Genomic DNA, 23,365 nt, shown 5'->3' on the forward strand with positions numbered 1-23,365 from the left:
TCATTCTTCTCCAAGTCTTTTTTCCCACCAAACAACATTTTGAAATTTGAATCTTACCATTTTTTTTTCTTTATAACCTTATCTCTCTCTACTTTATCATTCATTTCTTTCTCAACTTTAATTTCTGATCTCATTTTTCATTCTATCTCATTCTCCATTCATCTTCTCTCTCATTTTTTTTACCCATTATGTTTTTTCCATCAGTTTCAATGATTGTGTATCTAATAATACTTGCTTGCTTCTTTTTGGTCTGCAGATTTCAACAGTCTCTGTTCGGATTGTAGCAAAAGGAAATATTGTTAATCATTTTCCCCTGATTTTATCGTTACTTTAAGACTATTTAACTCATAAAACATGACATTTCAAATATCATAATAATCATAACAGAAAAATTTTATACATTTCAAATATCATAATAATCATAACATAACGTTGCTTTAGTCCAGTTGTTTTTGCAGGTGATGAAGAAAAGAAAAAACCAAAAGGAAGAAAACTATGTTGTTATAACATAATCAATAACATAAACAAATATTTTTTTGAGTGTCTTTGTTCTTTGTTTGGGGTGAACAATAAACCCCTTTACATTCATAATGGTCATGTACAATAAGAAAGAGGAAGATGAGTATTTTTGGACATCAAAGAAATAAACTTATGATTTATTCAAGAAAAACAAATACAACTTGATTAAAAAATTGTGAGGTCATGCCACATGGTTGGTCACTACAGCAGAGAAATTACCATAATCAATGAGCAGTGTACTAAACTATTGTAGTTCATTATTGTTTTTCTTTTAAATATCAATTCTCTTTTAAATTCTTAAAAAAATATCTTTTTTTGATTCTCTTCTATATTTATAAAAAAAAAAATTACCAAAACGATTTACTGTACCGTGAAATCATCTTTGAAAAGAAAAAGTGGAAGAGAAATATGTCATCTTTATTTTATCTTATTCTCTTCTTTTCATCATTTGTTTAATTTTTTATATACAAGTTTAATTTACTTTTGTTAATTCATAAAAAATAAAAAATAAAACAGCCAGTGAATATTGAGAAAAAAAAAAGATTTGCCAACAAAAATATCATTAATCTGTAGTAAAAATAATATTCTTATTTTATAAGAAGAAAAGTCTTCATTTTATATTAAAAAATAGTGTAATAGTATGAAATCTTCATTTTCTTAAATGATTTTTGCAGGACCAAAAATGAAAAGAATTTTTTTCTGAGATCAAATAAAGAATATCATTGGTATCAGATCTAACAAAGCTCAAACAGAACCTTACATTTCTTGAAAATCCAAGAAAATCACATCTAATTTCATGTTTTGATTATTGTTGTTGTTGTTGTTGCATGTAGGATGGCAAGACAGAGGCAAATGCGTTGGTGTTGTCTCCGGTGAAGTTACTCCAACTGTAATGAAGATTTTGTTGTTGATGCTCGGGGTAAGCAGATGACAAGCTTCATTTTTGCACATATATGTAACGCTGGCCGAAAAATATAAGAGAAATGCAGCCTCAAAATTTTATCTCCTCAAAACTTTAAATAAATCAATGGGTTTTCTTGAGGAGAATGAGAGAAAAAGAATGGTGGTTTTATTTTCTGAAGGTGATGGTTGGATTTTGTTGAAAATTAGAGAGAATGTGATGGTTGTTAGAGAGAGGAGGAAGAACCGTAGATATGAGAAAGGAAGGGAGGGTGGCGGCTAGGGTTAGAGGAAGTGGAATTGTGTTGCTGATAGGTTTTTATATGTGGGTTACTGGGTTACTGGTTTGGGCTTTTGTGGGTTACTGGATTCTGGTTTGGCTTTTGAGCCCATTAACATATATTTTTGAATGTATGTAAAATCATTGTGTAAAATGGATAACAAAATATCTTCTTTTTTGACAAAGGATAATAAAATATCTTCATTTTTTGTTTTCATTTTTTTCTATTAATAAATGTATAATAAAATATTTCTTGAAGAAAAAAGTTGAGAAAAAATTCTCTTCAATTTTATAAAAAGGAATATATTTTTTGATTGTTGCACTTAATTTTTTTTTAATAATCTATAAAAACTAGGGACAATATATTTCACTAATAAAAAATATATATTGAAGGAGATTTTTCGGAGAATGTTTTTAACAGATTTGTCACTTATAAATATAAAATTAAAAAAATAGATATTTTTTTTCACTAATACATCAAAATTAGAAAAACATTTGTCATTGATACACTGTAAAGTCAAATTTAAAATTGAATTTAAGAATTTATTTCATTGTGTTTTAACATTATACAAGAACTTAAAAATTGAAGGAAATAATATGGAGTGTTAGCTAGCATCACGTAAGTTATACTACTTCAACAAATAAAAATCATTGATATATACATATATGTACAATTAAGCTTAAAAAAATGGTTTTATATATATTCAATATATAATTTGTAAAAAGTGGAAACCAAAATGTGTGTATGTTTAACTACAGATGTTCATAACTTTTTTCCTTCCAAAATATGATTTTTAAGAACCGTCTATCTATAAAATATTTAAAATACTTATTATAATATTTAAAAATCCATCTACATGCAAAAAAACTCTACAAAATATAAGTAAAAAAGGTCCTTTGATGAAAATGGTGATAGTAGAATAGTGCATGAGGTGGCTGGAGGAATGCCAAAAACTATTATTCTTTTGGAAAACAATGTTAAAAATATTTATATATGGAAAACTTTTATCAAAACTTTGTGAATGGTAAATATAAAAAACACGGGACAAAGATTTGTGAATGATAAATATAAAAAATACAAAACCAAACTTTGTGAATGGTTAATATAAAAAATACAGACCAAAATTTCTGAATGATAAATATAAAAAAAAAAAACGGAACCAAAATTTCCAAATGATAAATTTACAAAAAGCATGAGATCAGAATTTGTGACTTATAAATTTAAAAAAACACAGGACAAAGATTTGTGAATAATAAATATAAAAAATACAGAACCAAACTTTGTGAATGATAAATATAAAAAATACAGACCAAAATTTATGAATGATAAAATAAATAAATAAAACAGAACCAAAATTTCCGAATGATAAATTTATAAAAAGCATGAGACCAAAATTTGTGAGTTATAATTTTTTTTTAAAAAAAAAACATGAGATCAAGATTTGTGAATGTTAAATATAAAAAAACACACGAGATTAAGATTTGTGAATGATAAATATAAAAAACACGAAACAAACATTTGTGAATGATAAATATAAACAACACAAACCAAAATTTATGAATGATAAATAAAAAAAAACGGAACAAAAATTTCCGAATGAGAAATTTACAAAAAGCATGAGACCAAAATTTATGACTTATAAATTTAAAAAAAAAACACGGGATCAGGATTTTTGAATGATAAAAATAAAAAAACACACGGGATCAAGATTTGTGAATGGTAAATATAAAAAACACGGGACAAAGATTTGTGAATGATAAATATAAAAAATTCAGAACCAAACTTTTTGAATGATAAATATAAAAAATACAAACCAAAATTTCCGAATGATAAATTTACAAAAAGCATGAAAACAAAATTTGTGACTTATAAATTTTAAAAAAACATGGGACCAAGATTTGTGAATGACAAATATAAAAAACACACGGGATCTAGATTTGTGAATGATAAATATAAAAAACACGGGACAAAGATTTGTGAATGATAAATATAAAAAATACAAAACCAAACTTTGTGAATGATAAATATAAAAAATACAAAATTTATGAATGATAAATATAAAAAAAAAAACGGAACCAAAATTTCCGAATGATAAATTTACAAAAAGCATGAGACCAAAATTTGTGACTTATAAATTAAAAAAAAAACACGGGACCAAGATTTGTGAATGATAAACATAAAAAAAAAAAAAAAACAAGGGATCAAGATTTGTGAATGGTAAATATAAAAAAACACGGGACTAAGATTTGTGAATGATAAATATAAAAAATACAAAACCAAACTTTGTGAATGATAAATATAAAAAAAAAAAAAAACGGAACCAAAATTTTCGAATGATAAATTTACAAAAAGCATGAGACCAAAATTTTTGACTTATAAATTAAAAAAACACGGGAGCAAGATTTGTAAATGATAAATATAAAAAACATGGGACCAATATTTGTGAATGATAAATATTAAAAACACGGGACTAAGATTTGTGAATGGAAAATATAAAAATACAGGATCAATATCTATGAATGATAAATATAAAAAAAATATTGAACCAATATTTGTGAACGATGTATATATAAATTACATATTCCATATATCCTAATTAATATATTCATAAAAAATTATATGATTAATATTTTCATGTACCCGTGCGTTAGCACGGGTTTTTTTACTAGTTATAATACAAAATAACTCGGACCACTAACAAAACAATGTCATTTTTTTTTTGGTACAAAAATAATGCCATATTTTTTATATATACAGATTTATACATATACTGAGATCTAACATTTATACGATTTTTATATTTATACGATTTTTTCTTTCAAAAAATTTTTTTTTATACGATTTTTACTAATTTAAGCATATATTGTGCTATTGGGTATGTGCTATTAAGTATTTCTCAGAACAAAGTCAATGGTGCTACCAATTTGTTGTACGAATTGTAAATTAAAAGGAACCACTTAAAAATTTTAATAACGAAGTTTAAACAGCTGATTGAAAAGGGTCATAAAGGTCGTGAGAGTGACGACTGAAGGATAACACAGAATCATTAATTAAATCAAGGGATTAAAATTTGATTATAAATTAATCAGCTTCCTTTAATTGCCATCTTTTATTGATATCTTCGAAGAAAGTTCTCACACTGACACAGTAAAGCAGCTCTGCACAAATAATAGTGCATGGATATATAGTGGTCATATAATAAAAATAGTGCATATAGTGGGATTAATTTTAGAGTTCATTAAAGTTTAATTGTCTTACATAATAATTCTAAATAAAAAATTATAAAGGGCATGTTTTTGGCTAATAATAATTTCTTACAATTTCTTCAAAAAAAAATAATTTCTTACAATTAGTATAAGATTTGTAATGTAAACAAAAAATAATTGAAGATCAGTGATTCTTTCGTACTGCAATATCCATCTCTTTCAAAATAACTAACATCATATGTTTTTTCCATACAAATTAAGGAAAACTAAAAATAAGTTTAAAATGTAGTAATATATAAAATGATTCTTATTTGACATGTGTGTGTTGAATGATCTTTGCAGAGGAGTATTTATAGATTTAAAATAACTAAACAACCTACACTAACATTGCTTTCCAAATTTTTGGCCTACTATCTACCATATTGCATCATGTAAAGTCATGCTTAAAATCATTAATGTAAGTAAGTACCCTATGCACCGAGTTACAAAACTAAATCGTCTTGTTGGCAGAGTTATTATTAATAGAGTAAGTCTTCATGCATGTTTTTGACCTAGTCGGCTAATATCTTGCTCATACAGGTGAGTTGAGGGCAAAATTATGGTTGTAGGACTTAGTGCTCGGGTAGCATTTTACCAATGTTCTCCACATTCCAATTTGTTTTGCCATTCAAACTAAACTCGGGGTTAGGTCTATCCCCCCACACACACCACTTCATCTATCATGCCACATATGTAGAAGAGTGATTGTTTAGCCTTTGGACTTGATCAAATCTATATTTCAGTCTCTTGGACTCCAATTAAAAATTTCGAAGATCCTAATAAGACCAAATTATAGCCGGGAATACCATTTTAACATGGTAGCCATTCTCAGTCGTCAACCAATAGTCGATTCAACTGTCAGCTAATTCAACATTTGTAATATCCCGCCTGTCAGCATCGGTATATTACCCGTGATCGTGCCAGAGGAATTAAATTCATGGAAAAGTAAGTTAAGGGAAATAATTTATGACATGTCAGCTTTTTTACAGGAAAAGAATCAGAGTCGTTTTAAACACGTTCAAGGCAAGGGCAAAATTGTAATTGCACGTGGAAAGGATATTTATTTGGATTTGGACCAAAAATATCTCATTCTTCATTCTCTTTCTCTCTCTAGGTTTTGGGTTGGTTTTTGCTCTCCCTTCTCTCTTCTTTCTCACGCCCCCTTTCCTCTTCCTCTCCATGGCAAGTGAAATGGTATTGCTTCCTCATGGTCTCTTGAACTTGTAGAAGCTTGGTTAAGGTTTGATTTCTCTTGTCCACCTCATATGAAGTTCATCCCATCTCTTCTCCTTTGAAGAAATTCTTCCAAGTTTGTTAGAAGTGAACCAAGCAAGGATTGTTAGGAACTTAACAAGCAAGAAGCAATTAGGGTTTGGATTGAACTCTTCCTTCTCTTTGATTCTCAAAGGTGTTTGATCAAGAAGCTAGGGTTTTGGTTGTTTTAGCATGAAGCTTGTGTTGAAGCATGTATCAAGGAATTGTTGAACAAGATCAAGAATTGGAGTTTGAGGATGTGAGGTGTTAATGCTTGAAAACTTAAAGATCACGTGCAAATCATTAGGTGAGTTCCATAGATAGTTTCCCACCCTTTGGGATTATGTTTATGCCATGTTAGCTCTATATGAAAACTATGAATAATTCTAGGGTTATGTATGAAAGTTGTTGCCCTTTTCATTGTTATGCTTTCTATACTTGTGAATGCTTGCTTCCAGACTGTTTTTCAGGTTCCCTATGATCATTAGAGATGCCATACGCCTTGGTACACTTAGTGGTGATGATTTTTTTGGCTCAAAATGACCATTATGCAGGTGCTGGACTGCACCAACTCGCCACGGCGAGTATGGAGCTCGCCACTACGAGCAAGAAAGGCAGGAAGGGGTGGCTGCTCGCCACTGCGAGTTCAAGGCGAGTGAACAGTGGTTGCTGCCCTGTTTTCTCGTCTTGCCTTTCTGTCATGCTCCGGTGCGGCTTTCACTCACATAAACTTTTATAAATGTAAACCCTTCATAACTAAATCCCAAGGCATAGGTTTTCCAAGTAAATCTTTGTAAGATGAAGCAAGTATTTGTTAATGTAGTAAAGCATAACACTCAAGAGAAACATGTCATGAATCGGGTAACAAGATATACATTAAGCAAGGGGAAAACTAGAGCCTCGACATAGTAGTCGAGAACTAGCTAGTTAGCATGAATTCTTAGAATGACAAGACGCGAAGTAAAAACTCTTCGCATATGTTTATGAGTGTTTAACAAGCATGTTAAGTCGTTGTTTGATTAGTTAATCACTCCACCATGATTAAGAAATAGAAGCATGAACAAGTAAGACTTTACCGCTAATCGGACCGGTCAAGGTTCCGAGGTAAACATGTAAGCATGATTAGGTTTATCCTATATCTAAGACAAGAACATGGCAAGTATTAAGTAGGTGGCATGTCTCTTGCAATCCATGAAGGTATGGATTCAAGGGGTTCTTATTATGAGAACGATTCAAGCCGTAAGGGACCCGCATGTCACCGAAAACGCAAGACTAAGATTATAACCGCATGTCGGTGTTCGTGTCTCTTGTTATCCATGAAGGTATGGATACAAGATGTTCTCGACTCAAGGGGAACGATTCAAGCCGTAAGGGACCCGCACGACACCGAGGGAGTCCGATGTACGTACATCGGTCATGATGGGATTGTTCTCGGGGTTACTCCACCCGGGGCTTCCCGTAAAATGAACCAAGATAATAATTGTTTGTTCAACGCTAACATAATAATGAATGAACTTATGTACGACCATGCATGTTATGTTTATGACTATGTTCATGATTATTCAAGAATGATTCCATGCACGATTATGCTCAAGAACTAGAGCACTAGATGCGACAAGACAAGTTTAAGACATGGAATAGAGCAAGTAAAGAACATGATACCGATGACGATCTTAGGTTTCCCCCTAATTGTCCGGTTTGGAATCGTGCCATGATTATGATATGTTTAGGCCTCAATACGTAGAGCGTATTCTTGGCTATGCGGTCCTAGAATTCCCCCTCGACCGCCATGACACGTATAGGAAGAGAAGCCTATAACAAGTGAAACAAGCCTATGACGGGTTTAGCATGCACTACCGTCTAGGAAATATGACCACACACGTATAATCAGCCGTCAGGTTGTATTGTAGACACGTGGTGACCGTAGGTTTCCCCTGAGGTTACCTATAGCCTAGGATTTAGGGGAACTCACTGAGACATTATGTCTCATCCCAATCCTTATTTGTTTCAGATAAATAGGTTGGATGGCAAGCTAGTAGCCGAATGGATGTTTCAACAAGTGATCGTTCGTACCCGCAGCAGGATGTTATGGACTTCAAGGGTGTATTTTATTATACTTTAGAAAAGTTGAGTAGTATATCTTTGTACGAACGCATGTTGTTGTAAATAATATTCATTCAAAATTTTCTTGTTATATATCTTAATGTATCCAATACTAAACTTAGCGCACGTGCTAGACTTTCTAGATACGTCTGGTATGGGTGTTACAACATTAGTCTTCATCCTTGAATCTTCAATCTCCAATTGATCACAACCTTGAATTTCAAATCATAAGGTGAAAAGAATATGTTTTTTCCTTCTATCTATGTGTGATTGAACACCCATCAATTTACATAAAATTTTGATACTCCGTGAACTTATAATCCCGTCTAAATCTCTCACAACAACCACTACAATCAAAGGGGTTTTCAAAAAATTTGTGATAAATGAATTTCAGGGTGAAATGAATATTAAACATCAATGAAGGAGTGAACATGAATTATATAAGAATGAATGAGAAAATCAGTTATGATCAATTGAAACTTAAAAATCAACATGTGTCATTCAGCTCACATAAGCAATGATTGAATCAACATTTTCACCAAGTTGATTCAAATTACACCACTCAAAAGTACACATAGGATACAATTCCGCTCAGGTGATTCAACTCACTCAAAGCATAATTCAAATCATCATTTTCACCAAGATGATTCAAATCATGTGGTTTGAAGACTAGTTATTTGAATCCTAGAATGCATTATTGGAATCACCATAAGTCCTGATTTGAATAATTTGAATAAATTTCGTTCAGACTTGTTTTTAATGCATTTGCATGAGTTTCAAACGAATGCGTGTTTTTAAAATAGAATTTCTCTGATCCTAAAACATTAAGATGAGAGAGAGAGAGAAATAAATTTTTGAGCAAATAGTCACTTTAGTCCCTGACTTTGCACCTCGCTGTCACATAGGTCCCTGACTCAGGATTAAATACAAACAAGTCCCTGACTCTACACTTCCGTTATCACTTTAGTCCATGCCGTTAAAAAAATCTGTTAAGTGATGATGTGGCACGCTGACAAGGAGTATGACGTGTCACAGGGACTAAAGTGAAAGTAAAAAATGGTCACTTTGGTCCCTGAATCGAAAATCAATATCCTCAATTTACTATTAGATCCCTAACTGTGTATACTTACTGTCAGTTAGGTCCCTGAATCGAAAATCAATATCCTCAACTTACTGTTAGGTCATTGACTGTGTATATTTACTGTCAGTGAGGTCCCTGACAGTAAGCACGAAATTTCACTAAGATCCTTGGCAAGTTGTTAGTTTAACATGCTACTTACTGACAACACTAAGGTATCTATGCTAAATACCAAAATATTATTATAACACTTATAAAAATGATTCCATAGTTTAATAAAAAATGTTTCCATAACATAACTATTAAGTCATTAATGACAACCGCAGAGTAATCAAAAGATTGCACCATATTTGGACATTTATGTTTGATATTTCTATGAATGATATGCTAAAAAACAAGAACACCATCTCTGTGTATATTTTTATTAGACTATGAAAACAAACCATAAAACTATTTCTGATATATACAGATACCTTAGTGTTGTCAGTAAGTAGCATGTTAAACTAACAACTTGCTAAGGATCTTAATGAAATTTCGTGTTTACTGTCAGGGACCTAACTGACAGTAAGTATACACAGTCAAGGACCTAATATAAAGTTGAGGATATTGATTTTCGATTCAGGGACCTAACTGACAATAAGTATACTCAGTCAGGGATTTAACAGTAAATTGAGGATACTCCCTCCGTCCCGGTATATCTGAGCCAGTTTGGTTTTTCACACAAATTAAGAAAAATGTATAAATAAAGGGGAAAGTGGAATATATTGTATTGGAAATGATGAAAGTAGTATTAATTAGAGTTATATTGTATTGGGAATGATGAAAGTTGTATTGAAAATTGAAATGACTCAGTTATTTTGGGACACTTTTTTTTAGAAAATGGATCAGATATTCCGGGACGGAGGGAGTATTGATTTTCGATTCAGGGACCAAAGTGACCATTTTTTACTCTCACTTTAGTCCATGTGACACGTCATACTCCTTGTCAGCATGCCACATCATCACTTAACAGATTTTTTAAACGGCAGAGACTAAAGTGATAACGGAAGTGTAGAGTCAGGGACTTGTTTGTATTTAATCCTGAGTCAGGGACCTATGTGACAGCGAGGGGCAGAGTCAGGGACTAAAGTGACTATTTGCTCTAAAAAATTTTACATCATATAATCGAAAGAGAAATGATATTTTGACAACCACTTTTTGACAACTTTTGGACAACTTTCTCTCTCATACTCACATGATGTTGTTATCCTCTCTCTTCCTTTTTCTCTCTCCATTGTTTTTGACCAATAAGAAATGAGAAAAACAAGGTTGTCAACAAAATTGTCATCAAATGGATGTCAAAATATCATTACTCTAATCGAAATCTAGTTGTAACATCATTCAAAAGAAGCTATGTTCCATCCTAAGAGAGGTATACACTAACAACAAAGACAAACAACAACTTGAAATGACAACAAATGACTGCCTTAAACAACAATAGATATCAACATGATTTTTTAAAACGAGAAATTATTACTATTCACCTCAATAATGATGAGGAACAACAAATATACGATGACAAGAATGGGTACCTTTTATTACTACTTTGACATTGAAAACATTACAATTCGCCCCTTTTAATTGTTTTCCTTCCTTTTATTTAAATAAGTGATATTCTTTCATTTTTGTTGTTGTTTGTGATTTCCTGTTTTAGTGCGGCGTTGATTGTTTTAAATTTTCATCATGCGATGTTCATTTCATCCGGGCTGAAAGATTAATTTTGATCTAGTGCAGATTCAATTAATAACTTTAACACCGTAAAGTTTAATTTAGCGACATTAAAATTGTATTGCACTGATGTACTTAATAATATCATTTATTTTACAATAAAAAAACATGAGAATAGAAGGAAGGAGAGTGAAAAGCACAAAATGAACATGAATTTATTTTATTTTGAACATGAATTTATTTTATTTTTTTGAAGGAAAATGAACATGAATTTATTGTTTAATATATTAAATTAGGCTTTTTTTGCGCAGTCTGACAACGAAAACCAATGTAAAAAGTGAAAAGAATGACAATAGAAATAACTTTTTTAAAATTCTAAGTACTTTTTACTCTTATTTTTAAATTTATTGTTTAATAACTTTTTGAAATCCGGTCGAAAATGTATACACAATAGTGTATTTGAATTTAGATCGAAAACACTAATCTTTGTGTGGTGTGTGTGTGATAACCAACTTAAAAATGGTTACACGTGTTAACAACCCGCACATTTCTACGTCCTCGTGAGCTTAGCTCAGTTGGCAAGGACAATGCGTAATATATGCTAGGTTCAGTGTTCAAACCCTAGCCACCACAAAAAAAACCCCGCACATTTCTACGTTTGTTTTCTCTTTTATCTTGCAAACGAAACCTTATTAATCACTCTTCTCTTTCAGCTCTCTCTTCGTTTCTTTCTCTTTCAGCTCTCTCTTCGTTTCTTTGTATGTTATCACTCTCTCGTTTTCTCTTTTTTGTTTTATAAATATATTTTTGGTTCCTGTAAATATTCAAATTTTTATTTTAGTCCTCTAAAAATGTTCTTCGACTTTTAACCTCTTAAAAGTTTTCCGTTCATACTTTTGGTCTTTGTTTTAAGTCAGGTTATATACCTTTTAAATTTTTTAATGAGTTTTTGTATAAATGTTTAAAATATTATATGGATCCCTACGAAAAGAAATTTTTAACCAAACATTAATTAAATATGAATTTTTAATCGCCAAAAACATAAAAATTCAAATTTAATTCATGTTTTTTTTTTTACGAGAGATTCTTATAATATTATATTATAAACATTTATGTAAAAAACCATTCAAAATTTTGAATGGTACACATGAGTTGATTGAAAAAGCATAGATTAAAAGTGATGATTGAAAATTTTTGGGGACTGAAAGTTGAAGCAGAATTTATGGGGACCTAAAACATATTTAATGGCAAAATAAATACTCATTCAATTTTGTTATAGTTGATTCTTGTTGCAGGGTCTCGAAATATTTATAGCGACTAAAAACATATTCTACCCTCAAGTGCGAGTTTGTTACATCCTATACTTACACCCTCGTTCTAAGCAAGTGAACACACCTCCCACAAACACTACCATGGCGACTTTTGATACAATAATCCAACACTAGGATTTCACTCATGCTCTCCCATAAAGCTAAACCATGACTCTGATATCATTTGTTAGGGAGTCTATGAAAGTGTCGGGATACAAACAATAATGATGCCCTAAGAGTAATTAGTCATTTTCCTCGTATAGGATTGATGTGTGTCTTCGTGATATGTCTGCTCGTTTGTAGAATGATAAATACATCATCTACTTAACTTAAAATCTTTAAAGACTATTGTATTTTTTTTTTAATTACTAACAAAATATTCTTTAACACACATTTTTCAATGCATTCTTTTTTATCGTTAAAATTTCTCGTAGGTCGCATGAATTTTATGTTGGACCAACATAAATTGGTACATCCATATAAATGTTAACCAATAAAAAAAGTGTAGTAAAGAATATGTGTTAAAAAGTATATTGCAAAAACTAATTCTTAGAATATATTCATTGCTCATATATGATATGATTGGATATCTTTAGTTCATAATATAGTTTGACTCAGCACATACACTCACTCATAAGGTAACACTTTACCTTACCTCCCATTATAACCATTAGAAACTCACCCTTTATAGAAAGAAAGCATTAATTCACCTTACACTATAATACTTTCTAATGAAATGAAATAGTAAACAAACAGTATCTGGTTTGAGTAGAGGACAGAAACACATAGTTGTGACACAACACTAAGAATAAAATATTGAAAAACAAAAGAAGAAAGAAGACATAGTCTTTTGTATTATAAAATGGACACAAACCAAAGAAGCTGTTATCATGTATTGTGATTCACAGATTCCAACAAACGCCGTTTCCTTACAAGAGAGAGAGAGAGAGAGAGAGAGAGAGAGAGAGGGTGTGTTTTTGTCTGTAAGGTTCTGTAACGTTTTGCAGCAGCTTTCATAACAGACATGATTTCAAAAGCTGCTTATATTGTCTCTCATCATAAAGCTTAATCATTCATCATTCAATTGTGAAACCAGTACATGATGATGATGACAAGTACTATATAGTAATAGTAATGATGATAATGAAGAGTTATATTTGATCAAAGTGGTGAAAAGTGAAAAGTGAAAAGGTTTTTGACTTGCAAGCACAATGATGATGAATAATGGTGAAGAAGATGAACTCTATGAACAGTTATGGAAAGCTTGTGCTGGTCCTCATGTTGAAGTTCCTCGTGCTGGACAAAGAGTTTTCTATTTTCCTCAAGGACATATGGAACAAGTTTGTTTTTGTTTTCGTTCTTTTGCTATATTTGTTTCTGTTCTTTTTGTTGAGTCTTAGGTTGTTTGAAAATGTGTTGTGCTATGATACTTGGAATTTGGATATATGCTTGAATCTATTTTTTGTTTTGGTTAAGGAATTTGTTTTAATGTTTTTGCTTTATATGTTTTTTGTGGATGTAGTTAGAAGTATCAACAAATCAGGAACTAAATCAGAGGATTCCATTGTTCAAACTTCCCAACAAGATCCTTTGTCGTGTTGTCAATGTTCATTTACTGGTAATTTTCTCCTTCATTCTATTTTCTTTTCTCTTTTTATTTTTTAGGGTGATTTTGAGAACCCAAAAAGTATAATTCTTTGGTTTTTGTAAAAATTCAAAGGATCAAATGTTCATCTGGGTTTTGTAGTTATTGTGTTTATGTTTTAATTTGGGGTTAAGTTCCCAATTTTCGGTAATTTTCTCCCACTAATGTTCATCTGGGTTATGAGGTTGTTTTTATTACGATTTGGGGTTTAGTTTCTTTTTGTCTTACTCTTTGGTCCCCGGGGTAAAGGGGTCCTGATAATTTAGAGTTTGATCGAGAGATAAGTAAAGTCTAATGAAAATTATGCTTAGAATTTGCGAGTGTTCGAGTCAGGCTTTGAACTCGAGTACTCTTAATTACTTCGGCTTTCTTACTTGATTATATGAATTGGGGTGGAGAAAAACAAAAAATTGACTTGAATTTTGACACGTTTATAGGCTGAACAAGAAACAGATGAGGTTTATGCACAGATAACTCTGGTACCAGAATCTAATGTAAGGATGTAGCTACCACTTTTTGATTCACAATTTTTTTTCTTGGTCAACCTTAATTCTTTTCTCCAATTTGTTTGGATTTCTAATGGACCGAATTTGCTTAGCAAACTGAGCCTACAAGCCTTGATCCTTGTCCTGCTGAACCTCCAAGACCAAGAACTCACTCCTTCAGCAAAGTCTTAACTAACTCTGATACAAGTACTCATGGTGGCTTTTCTGTTCTTCGGAAGCATGCCACTGAATGCCTTCCCTCACTGGTAATAACACCATCTTTTTGGTTTTTGTACTGAATTTGTGTCAACAATTCCAATTTTCTTTTAAGAATGTTTACTAAAACTATGTCTGGATTTTGTTTAGGATATGTCCCAATCTACTCCAACTCAGGAATTGGTTGCTAAGGATCTTCACAATTATGAATGGCACTTTAAGCATATATTTCGAGGTAAAAGAGTTTTGAAATTTACAAACATCTGTCGATTCAAGTAGAAGGAACTCAGATTTCTCAAGTATACGTGGTCTTGAGTTCAATGATTGATGATGCTTGACCATTAAAAAGACTCAAGAGATTTGTCTTTTGCTTCCTTGATGGAAGAATACTCTTGGAAACCAACAAAAATTGACATCAAAAGTTTTCACTTGTCTTTGTGTTAAACTACTACTAGTGGTCTAATGTTTTCTCTTGAACATGATCTTGTTGAGAAGTCCCACATTAGATAAGTCGGTTTTGTAGGGTCGAGTCAGGCTCAGACCAAATTCTAAGATATTCCTTTCTATTCAGGTCAACCACGTCGACACTTGCTCACAACTGGATGGAGTACTTTCGTGACTTCAAAAAGATTAGTTGCTGGAGATACGTTTGTGTTTCTGAGGTATACATTTGATGTTTCTCTTTTTCTTAGTTTCCTTCATATGGCTCAGAAAATCATATACTGTAAAATCATACAAGTTTTCTGTTCGACTATGAAAACATTAAACTAAGCAAGATGCTGTTTATAGAGGGCACAATGGAGAATTACGCGTTGGCGTGAGGCATCTTGCTTCTCCACAAAGCTGCATGCCTTCATCTGTGATTTCTGGTCAGAGCATGCACCTTGGAGTCCTTGCAACCGCGTCTCATGCTGTTGCAACTCAAACTCTTTTTGTAGTATACTACAAGCCCAGGTAAAACTTTTACTAGTTGTAAAAATAACTATAGATCGTCTTTCGTGGATAAATCTTGACAAGGGCTTTTTTTTTTTTTTGTTTGCTTAGGATGAGCCAGTTCATTATAAGTGTGAATAAGTATATGGAAGCTATCAACCAAAAATTTAGTGTTGGCATGAGGTTTAAGATGAGTTTTGATGGGGATGATTCTCCTGAGACTGACAAAAGGTACCAAATTTTATTTCTGTAGTTTGCAACATGGCCTTTTCATTATATATTCGAAGACTGTTTGGATAAACAACTTAATTAAACACTTATAGTATAAACATTTATCATATAAGCATTTATGTTTAAGCAATTTGTATAACAAAGGATAAAATAAAGGCAAATTGTTTTCGTATAAGCTAAAAGCTGATTTCATAAGCTCTCCCGAACTGTCTCGCCAGTGCTTATGCCAGTAGATAAGCTCAAATAAGTCAATTAAAAAATAACCCTAATTCTAATACATGATTCATCAGATTTTCTGGCACAATAATTGGACAAGAGGATATTTCTTCACACTGGTTGAATTCAAAATGGAGATCACTCAAGGTATTCTCACTTTTGATATCTTCAATAGTCCACTTTGTTTCAAATTTCAAATGATGGTTAGTATTCATTATTCATCCACTCTTCTCATATATTCTCATCAGGTTCAATGGGATGACGCTGCATCGATTCCAAGACCTGATAGAATTTCACCATGGGAGATAGAACCCCTTCTGGCTTCTGCTCCTACGACTATTCAACCTCCTGCTGCAAAATATAAAAGGCCTAGGCTACCTAGTGACGTTCCAGATTTTGGTAAGGAAGCGGAATATTTGGTATCCTATAATCGTTTTCATTTCAAATCGATTCCTGCTTTAGTTAAGGCTCTATTTTAAATGCTCTTCCAAAATTTTACACTTTGTAGTCGTCGAATCCATGTAGCTGACCTCCCTTAGTAGGGTTAGACTTAGTGGCGTTATACTTGGTGATTGTTTTGCTGACGTTTTCATTTTGCTTTTCAAAGGAGACACAACAGTAGGTGACTCTACTTACTGGGAAAATGGGCTGACACAATCCGATGTAACACAAGTTAATAATGTTATGTCTGAAAACATAAGGAATGACGGTATGCATTTGTGGCATCATAAGCAAACTGATAATAGCAGCAGCAATGGTTTATCGAGGAATCTGACTGACGGAAGTTGGCTATCTTCTCCTCATTCAAGTGGTCCTTCTCATTTGTGTCAGGACACGACCGACGATAGCAAGAGTGTCGCAGTCTCGGCTTGGCCTATTTCAAAAACTCACTCAGAAATATTGAACAACAATGATCATTTGACTGATCAGGTTGTCAAGGAGAACAAAACGGAGGCTGCTACAAGCTGTAGATTGTTCGGGATTGATCTTAATGATCCTCGCACGAACACTCAGAAGGTGTCTGAGTATGCAGCAAATGTATTTGGAGTCGCCTCTGAGGGATGTGTTGCCACTCCCTTCTCAAGAACTGATGCAGACCAAAATAAGTTTGATATCTCAAAGGCTTCAAAAGAAAGGAAACAAGAACAGCTACCGATATCTCCAAACGAAACACAAAGCAAGCAAACCAACAGCAGAAGTTGCACTAAGGTACTTGTCGTATATTGTTTATTTACATGGTAGCGTTAATATATTTTTTAACGACAAATATTAGTATAGTTAGTAATATGTTAGGTATAGAAATTGAACCATCGTTCTCTTTATCAATCCACTATTTAACTCTATGGCCTACTCTGAATTGTTCATTGTGTTCAAAACCTGTCAAAAGGTTCAAATGCAGGGTGTTGCAGTGGGTCGTGCGGTGGACTTGACCGCATTGGATGGTTATGATCAACTTATCGATGAATTAGAGAAGCTGTTTGACATGAAGGGACAGATCCATCCTAGGAATAAATGGGAAATTGTCTTCACTGATGATGAAGGGGATATGATGCTTGTTGGCGATGATCCATGGCCGTGAGTATCTCTTTAATCTTTAATTTTACACACAATTAACCCACTTGGGTTGGCCTGGTGGTATTGACTTGGGACCTGGGAGTGTGCTCCTCCTCAAGGTCTCAGGTTCGATTCTCCCGGTGCCAGTTTGAGTGGACTAATTGCAACTTAATTTCACAATTACTCACATAACAGCTCCTCACTATTAATTTGAATACTATGTGCATTGGTATTATTATTTTGTAGGGAATTTTGCAATATGGTGAGAAGAATCTTCATTTGTTCCAGCCAAGATGTGCACAAAATGAGCTCAGGGACCAAATTACCTATCTCATCACTGGAAGAAACTGTAATAAGCTCAGACACAGCTGAGATATGAAACAATTACTGTCTTTTTCATTGTTGTTAGTCTTTAATGTTGTTATTTCTTGTTTGAGTTAATGAAGCTAGTCCATTTTGGCTAGACAAGTTTCTTGTTGTTAGATGTGAAACATTGACTTATTGTAGCTCCATCTAGAGACTCCAAAGTTTGAAAAAAAAAAAATGTTTTAATAAATTAAGTAGGTGAGAGAGGAAAATATTGAGATTGTGGATATGTGAACACATTTGTGTTGATGCATGTGTGAATAATAATGCTTAGTGTGCTAGTCCCAAGAATCTTCATTGCCATTTGTGTATTTGAATCTTTTAGTATAAATGTCAACTACAAATTTCAATCATAGTGATCGAGTCCAACATAAGTGGTTGATGCGTACCGAATTCAATTTATAAGAATAACAGAAATAAGTATCATTGCGCGTAACTATGGTGATTAATCTTGAGTGAGAATAGGAGCCACGAAGACATGAAAATGCTACTTAGAAGAATTTTAACGGTGTTAATTTTTTTTTCCGTTTGTGTATTTGAATATGGACTAGATCAAATGTTTGGAATTTATCTGTAAGAGGTATCATGGTCCACTGCATCACTGGTTCTCCTGACATGTGGGTAATGGGTTAAGTCTGACAGGGTGGGGGTAATTTCTAGCTGCAGCTTTAAGACCCATACGTATCATATTGTGTCACATATTTGATTCATGTGACCTACCTATCATGACCCAGAATTCTTGATAAAATAGATAAATAAATTGCAAGGTAAGTTAAGATAGAAAATTTTGAAGGATAAAATACGAAAGTTGCTGTTGACACTTCACTGCTGGTTGAAAAATACGAGAAAATTATTCAAATGCCTCCATCGGCAGTTAACTATCACGGAAGTTAACTAGTGGTAGTTAACTGTCGATCCACAACCATTTTAACATATACATGAAAAGAAAAAGAAAAAAAACCTCCATCGGCACTTAATTTGCCGTGGAGCTATTCTCTTCAGCACCATACAATTTGTAGCCAGCAATTCTCTTCTTCCTCTGCAATTCAGGATCATTCATGAAGCTCCAACTCTTTGATGAGTTTTTCCCTTTCTTCATTTTCACCTCTTTATTACATGTCAGGTTTGGATTATAAACATAATTAGCACTGTAAGTAACACCTCAGTTCTTGCATGCTATTTGGGGTCACCTTGCCTTCAATTTGTAGCTTTTCATCTCTCCATGACTTTGTTTATTAGTATTGTCTTTTAATATAAATAAATTTTTGAAACAATTTAGGGTTAATTAAGTAAATGGTCCCTATAAATATTCAGAATTTTGTTTTTAGTCCCTACAAAATAAAATCACACTTTTTAGTCCTTATAAAATTTTTCATCAGTATTTTTAGTCCCTATAAAATTTTCAACCAGCATTTTTAGTCCCTATAAAATTTTTCCATTAGCATTTTTAGTTCCTTAAATGCTTAAGAAAAATGTCACAGGGACTAAAAAGTGTGATTTTATTTTGTAGGGACTAAAAACAAAACTGTGAATATTTATAGGGACTAAAAACTTAATTAACCCAACAATTTACTATGGTTGCTGGAAAAAAAGAAACCAAGTCATTTGTTTGCTAATTATGAAATTCAGAGATATAGCTCCACGACACTTAATTGTCTCATAAGTCCTAGCTCAACTGGCAAAAATGCCGAAATCGTTAGGCCGGACGTCATGATCGAGGTTCGAACCCCGGTACCTCCACTTTGTGTGTGTGAGATCTCTTCTATCTACAAAAAAAAAGGTTGTGGATCGGCAATTAACTACCGCCGGTTAACTTCCGTGTTAGTTAACTGTCGATCAGGGTATTTAAGTAATTTTTTGGTGTTTTTCAGCCAACGGTGAAGTGTCAACAACGATTTTCATAAAAAAAAATCAATCCAAATGGGTCGGCTCATTAACCAGAAAAAATTGTTGGACAATGCTTAGATATATTATGATAGATTGAATAGAAATTCAATTTTTGCTATATGCACCCATTAGATTGCTCAATCCATGAAATAAGTTGATTAGGAGATAGAATCCGATGGGAAAAAAAAAAAAAAAGCCTTCATTAGATTGCTCAATCCATGAAATAAGTTGATTAGGAGATAGAATCCGATGGGAAAAAAAAAAAAAAGCCTTCTGATAGGAATTATGTGATCGGAAGTTACGGTCTAATAAATTGAGGATTTTTTTTAGCAAAACCGAAGGGTTCATAGAGCAATTTCCTACATTTTCTTGCTTGATTTGGCTTAAGCATCTTTGTTTTTTTTAAAGAAAAACAAAAGTCATTTATAAAGGCCTCCGCAACATTTAATAAAGTTTGACAAAAGGAAAAAAAAAATGTCTATAATTTCTGTCAATCTGTTTCGAACCTGCGACCTATACCAAAAATTTACGTACGCTTACCAACAGAGCTGTAAGAATCTAAAGATTTTATGAAGAATTGAGGTCTATATATACTAACCTCATATTATTTGGAGTATTACTTTTCCCACCCTATGCCTTTCCTGGCGCGCCCTATTTTTTTTCCAATTTTACCCCTAGTCCGGATTTCGTATTCCGGAATGGATTGTTAGTATTTTTCAGATGTTTCCGGATTTTAAAATCCGGAATAGTATTTTAGCAGAACTTTTGCAATTTTAAGCTTTACAGTTCGTAAAATAAAATGCGAATAAAAATAATAAATAGAAATAAAAAGACATAAGAATAAAAAGAAGTCATTTTATTAATATATGAACAATACATTACAATAATTTTCAAGCTTTTTAAGCTTATTACATAAGATTCTAAAACTATTTCTAATCTTATTACATAAGATCCTAAAACTATTTCTATACCAGTGGCTCCAGCCACTGGTGGAGAGGAAAGAGGGTGGGAGGAAAGAAGATGGCGGGGAAGAAGAAACCAATGCTTCCTGAAGGGACATACCAGTAGCATTGGTGTTGGTGGGGAGACAGAGGGGGCACAGGGGCCTCTAGGGAACAAGAGACCATGATGATCAACATGACACCCAGGCAAACCAACCTCACACCCAGACTAACCCCTACCCTATTGACCGATCATATGACCCCTGATGGACTTCCAAAGAGGCCTCTTTCTATGAAAGGCCAACGATGGAAACACATCGTTGTAGAAGCGGAGAAGAGAAGAAAGAAGAAGGTGTGAAATTTTTTGAGAAAATGTAGCCTATTTATAGGGGAGGGGGGATGAAAAGAAGGTGGGAAGGTGGTAAAAACTGGTCAAAAAACGTGTAAAAACACGTTTTTACACATTGACCACCGCCCAAAACGTTTGAAAAACGTTTTCTTTATGGTGCAGACCACCTGCCAAAAGCTTCTGGTGCAATCCGGAATATATAATCCGGAATGCACATATATTCCGGACTATATATTCCAGAAAAAGACGATAATGGGGTGTACCAAAGGGAAACTTCGGCCTTTGTGTATGGTGAGGGTTGGTTCGGATTTTAGAATCCGAATTGATTCAGCATTGGATTCTTCTATGTGGCCCACATTGCACCGACAATTTTTGTGGTCCACAGCGCCCAAATACCTCTATAAATAGGGGTCCCTGATTTCATTACAAGTAAACTACACCAGGAAAAAAATATCATGGAATTCCCTGGCTTTGATCCGAACACCAAGCTAGCGGCAGTCTACTACAACGGTGGAACACCACCCCATCTGTTTAGGATTCGCGACGATGTCACCCTCTCCGGGCTGAAGGATGAGCTGGATCAAATCAACCGTTAACTCAACCACACAGACACGAGGAGGGTGGTCGGTGTTGAATATCGATGTCTATTGTCCGACTCAGCCAGATCTCTTCGCTTCAGCCGGATGAAACTCACAAACGACGGCGACGTGAGAACCATGTTCTCTGTCTTTGGTCAGCATAACACTAGAGGACTGATCGAGTTGGACGCTTCGTTGGTTAGATCTGCTGAACAAATTCTGAAAAGTTTGCACCGGCCCAGGAACTATGAAGAGATCAGGGCTCTGCTAGAGGGACCAGAGGAGGAAGAAGTTAGTTTAGATGATCCGTGATAATGTATTATGTTTTATTTAATTGCGTGTTTTATGTTGTTTTAACTGCGTGTTAGTTATGTGTTGTTGAAACAAGTTGTTGCATTATGTTTTTAATAATATATATATATATATATATATATATATATATATAAAATTTAAACTTTCATTATGTTTTAATTTACGTCAAAGATGTTCATTTAATCGATAAAATAACCAAAGATATGCATTCCGGATTATGAAATCTGGATTCACATAGGGCGTAAGTGTATTGCGGAAAACGAAATCCGGAATGCCTCAGCATAGGATTCTTTTGGAGTAAATAGTCAAAGACCCCCCCCCCCCCCCCCCCCCCCGAAATTGCTTAACAATGATCAATTTCGTCCAGCCGTTCATTTCTGCCGTTTGAATGGTGGCGTGGCCGTTATAGGGGGGTAATTGACTATTTTTGTCATAGGGGGGTAATTGACTATTTTTGTTAAAAAATTTTTTTGCTTTCTTCTTCTTCTTCCTTCCACATCTTCATCTTCTTCAACATCACTTTCATCATTATTCATAAAAAAATCCAGATTTATTTTTAGAAAACAACAACAAGTAACACCATCACCTAGAAAACAACATTCATATTTCAACTCATAAAAAAAGCCTTTGTTGTTGTCTTGGCATGCTAAAATTGAAAAGAAACAAACTAAGATGAGACAATCTAAATCATCCCATTTTCCATGTCATAGCAAAGTTTTTACCAAGAGGAATGCTCAACCCTCTCAAAGTTACCATCACAATCTTACTTTCACCATTTCCTTCACCTTCCAAATGCACATGTTCAGAAGTAGTAACATTCACACTTGACAAGCCAATTAGTGGTTTTCCATCTAACTCAAGTGAAGCCACTGCTCCAACACTTCCATCTAATCCCAACACAGAAATTGAATCAATAATCAAACCTTTGTCTAAAGCATCCTTAGAGATCAAACCACTGCTCCAACCTTTTTTTTTATGAGTTGAAATATGAATGTTGTTTTCTAGGTGATGGTGTTACTTGTTGTTGTTTTCTAAAAAAAAATCTGGATTTTTTTATGAATAATGATGAAGGTGATGTTGAAGAAGATGAAGATGTGGAAGGAAGAAGAAGAAGAAAGCAAAATTTTTTTTTAACAAAAATAGTCAATTACCCCCCTATGACAAAAATAGTCAATTACCCCCTATAACGGCCACGTCACCATTCAAACGGCAGAAATGGACGGCTGGACGAAATTGATCATTGTTAAGCAATTTC

At 33.3% G+C, this 23,365-nt stretch overlaps 1 protein-coding gene across 1 annotated transcript; it reads left to right on the forward strand.

Annotated features, from left to right (window-relative positions):
* Positions 1–13,284: 13,284 nt before the first annotated feature.
* Positions 13,285–18,176, forward strand: LOC146907571 (auxin response factor 9-like). The gene is made up of 13 exons (XM_085727895.1): positions 13,285–13,737; positions 13,920–14,015; positions 14,480–14,536; positions 14,641–14,793; positions 14,894–14,978; positions 15,315–15,405; positions 15,533–15,697; positions 15,788–15,907; positions 16,198–16,270; positions 16,372–16,522; positions 16,731–17,332; positions 17,511–17,698; positions 17,924–18,176. The coding sequence occupies exons 1-13, from the start codon at positions 13,609–13,611 to the stop codon at positions 18,054–18,056; spliced, it is 2,043 nt and encodes a 680-aa protein (XP_085584021.1). The 5' UTR covers positions 13,285–13,608; the 3' UTR covers positions 18,057–18,176.
* Positions 18,177–23,365: the final 5,189 nt, after the last annotated feature.

This window comes from Medicago sativa, chromosome 7 (genome assembly GCF_051527215.1).
Source record: "Medicago sativa cultivar Bolivia chromosome 7, Bolivia_mono, whole genome shotgun sequence".
In the NCBI taxonomy this organism is placed as follows: domain Eukaryota; kingdom Viridiplantae; phylum Streptophyta; class Magnoliopsida; order Fabales; family Fabaceae; genus Medicago; species Medicago sativa.

What these genes read in the sequence shown, in the direction of transcription:
- LOC146907571 (XM_085727895.1), top strand. Translation starts at nt 13,609, where the DNA reads ATGATGATGAATAATGGTGAAGAAGATGAACTCTATGAACAGTTATGG. An exon ending in TTGTCAATGTTCATTTACTG is followed by an intron (nt 14,016 to 14,479) that starts GTAATTTTCTCC and finishes ACACGTTTATAG; the next exon opens with GCTGAACAAGAAACAGATGA. An exon ending in TAGTGACGTTCCAGATTTTG is followed by an intron (nt 16,523 to 16,730) that starts GTAAGGAAGCGG and finishes TGCTTTTCAAAG; the next exon opens with GAGACACAACAGTAGGTGAC.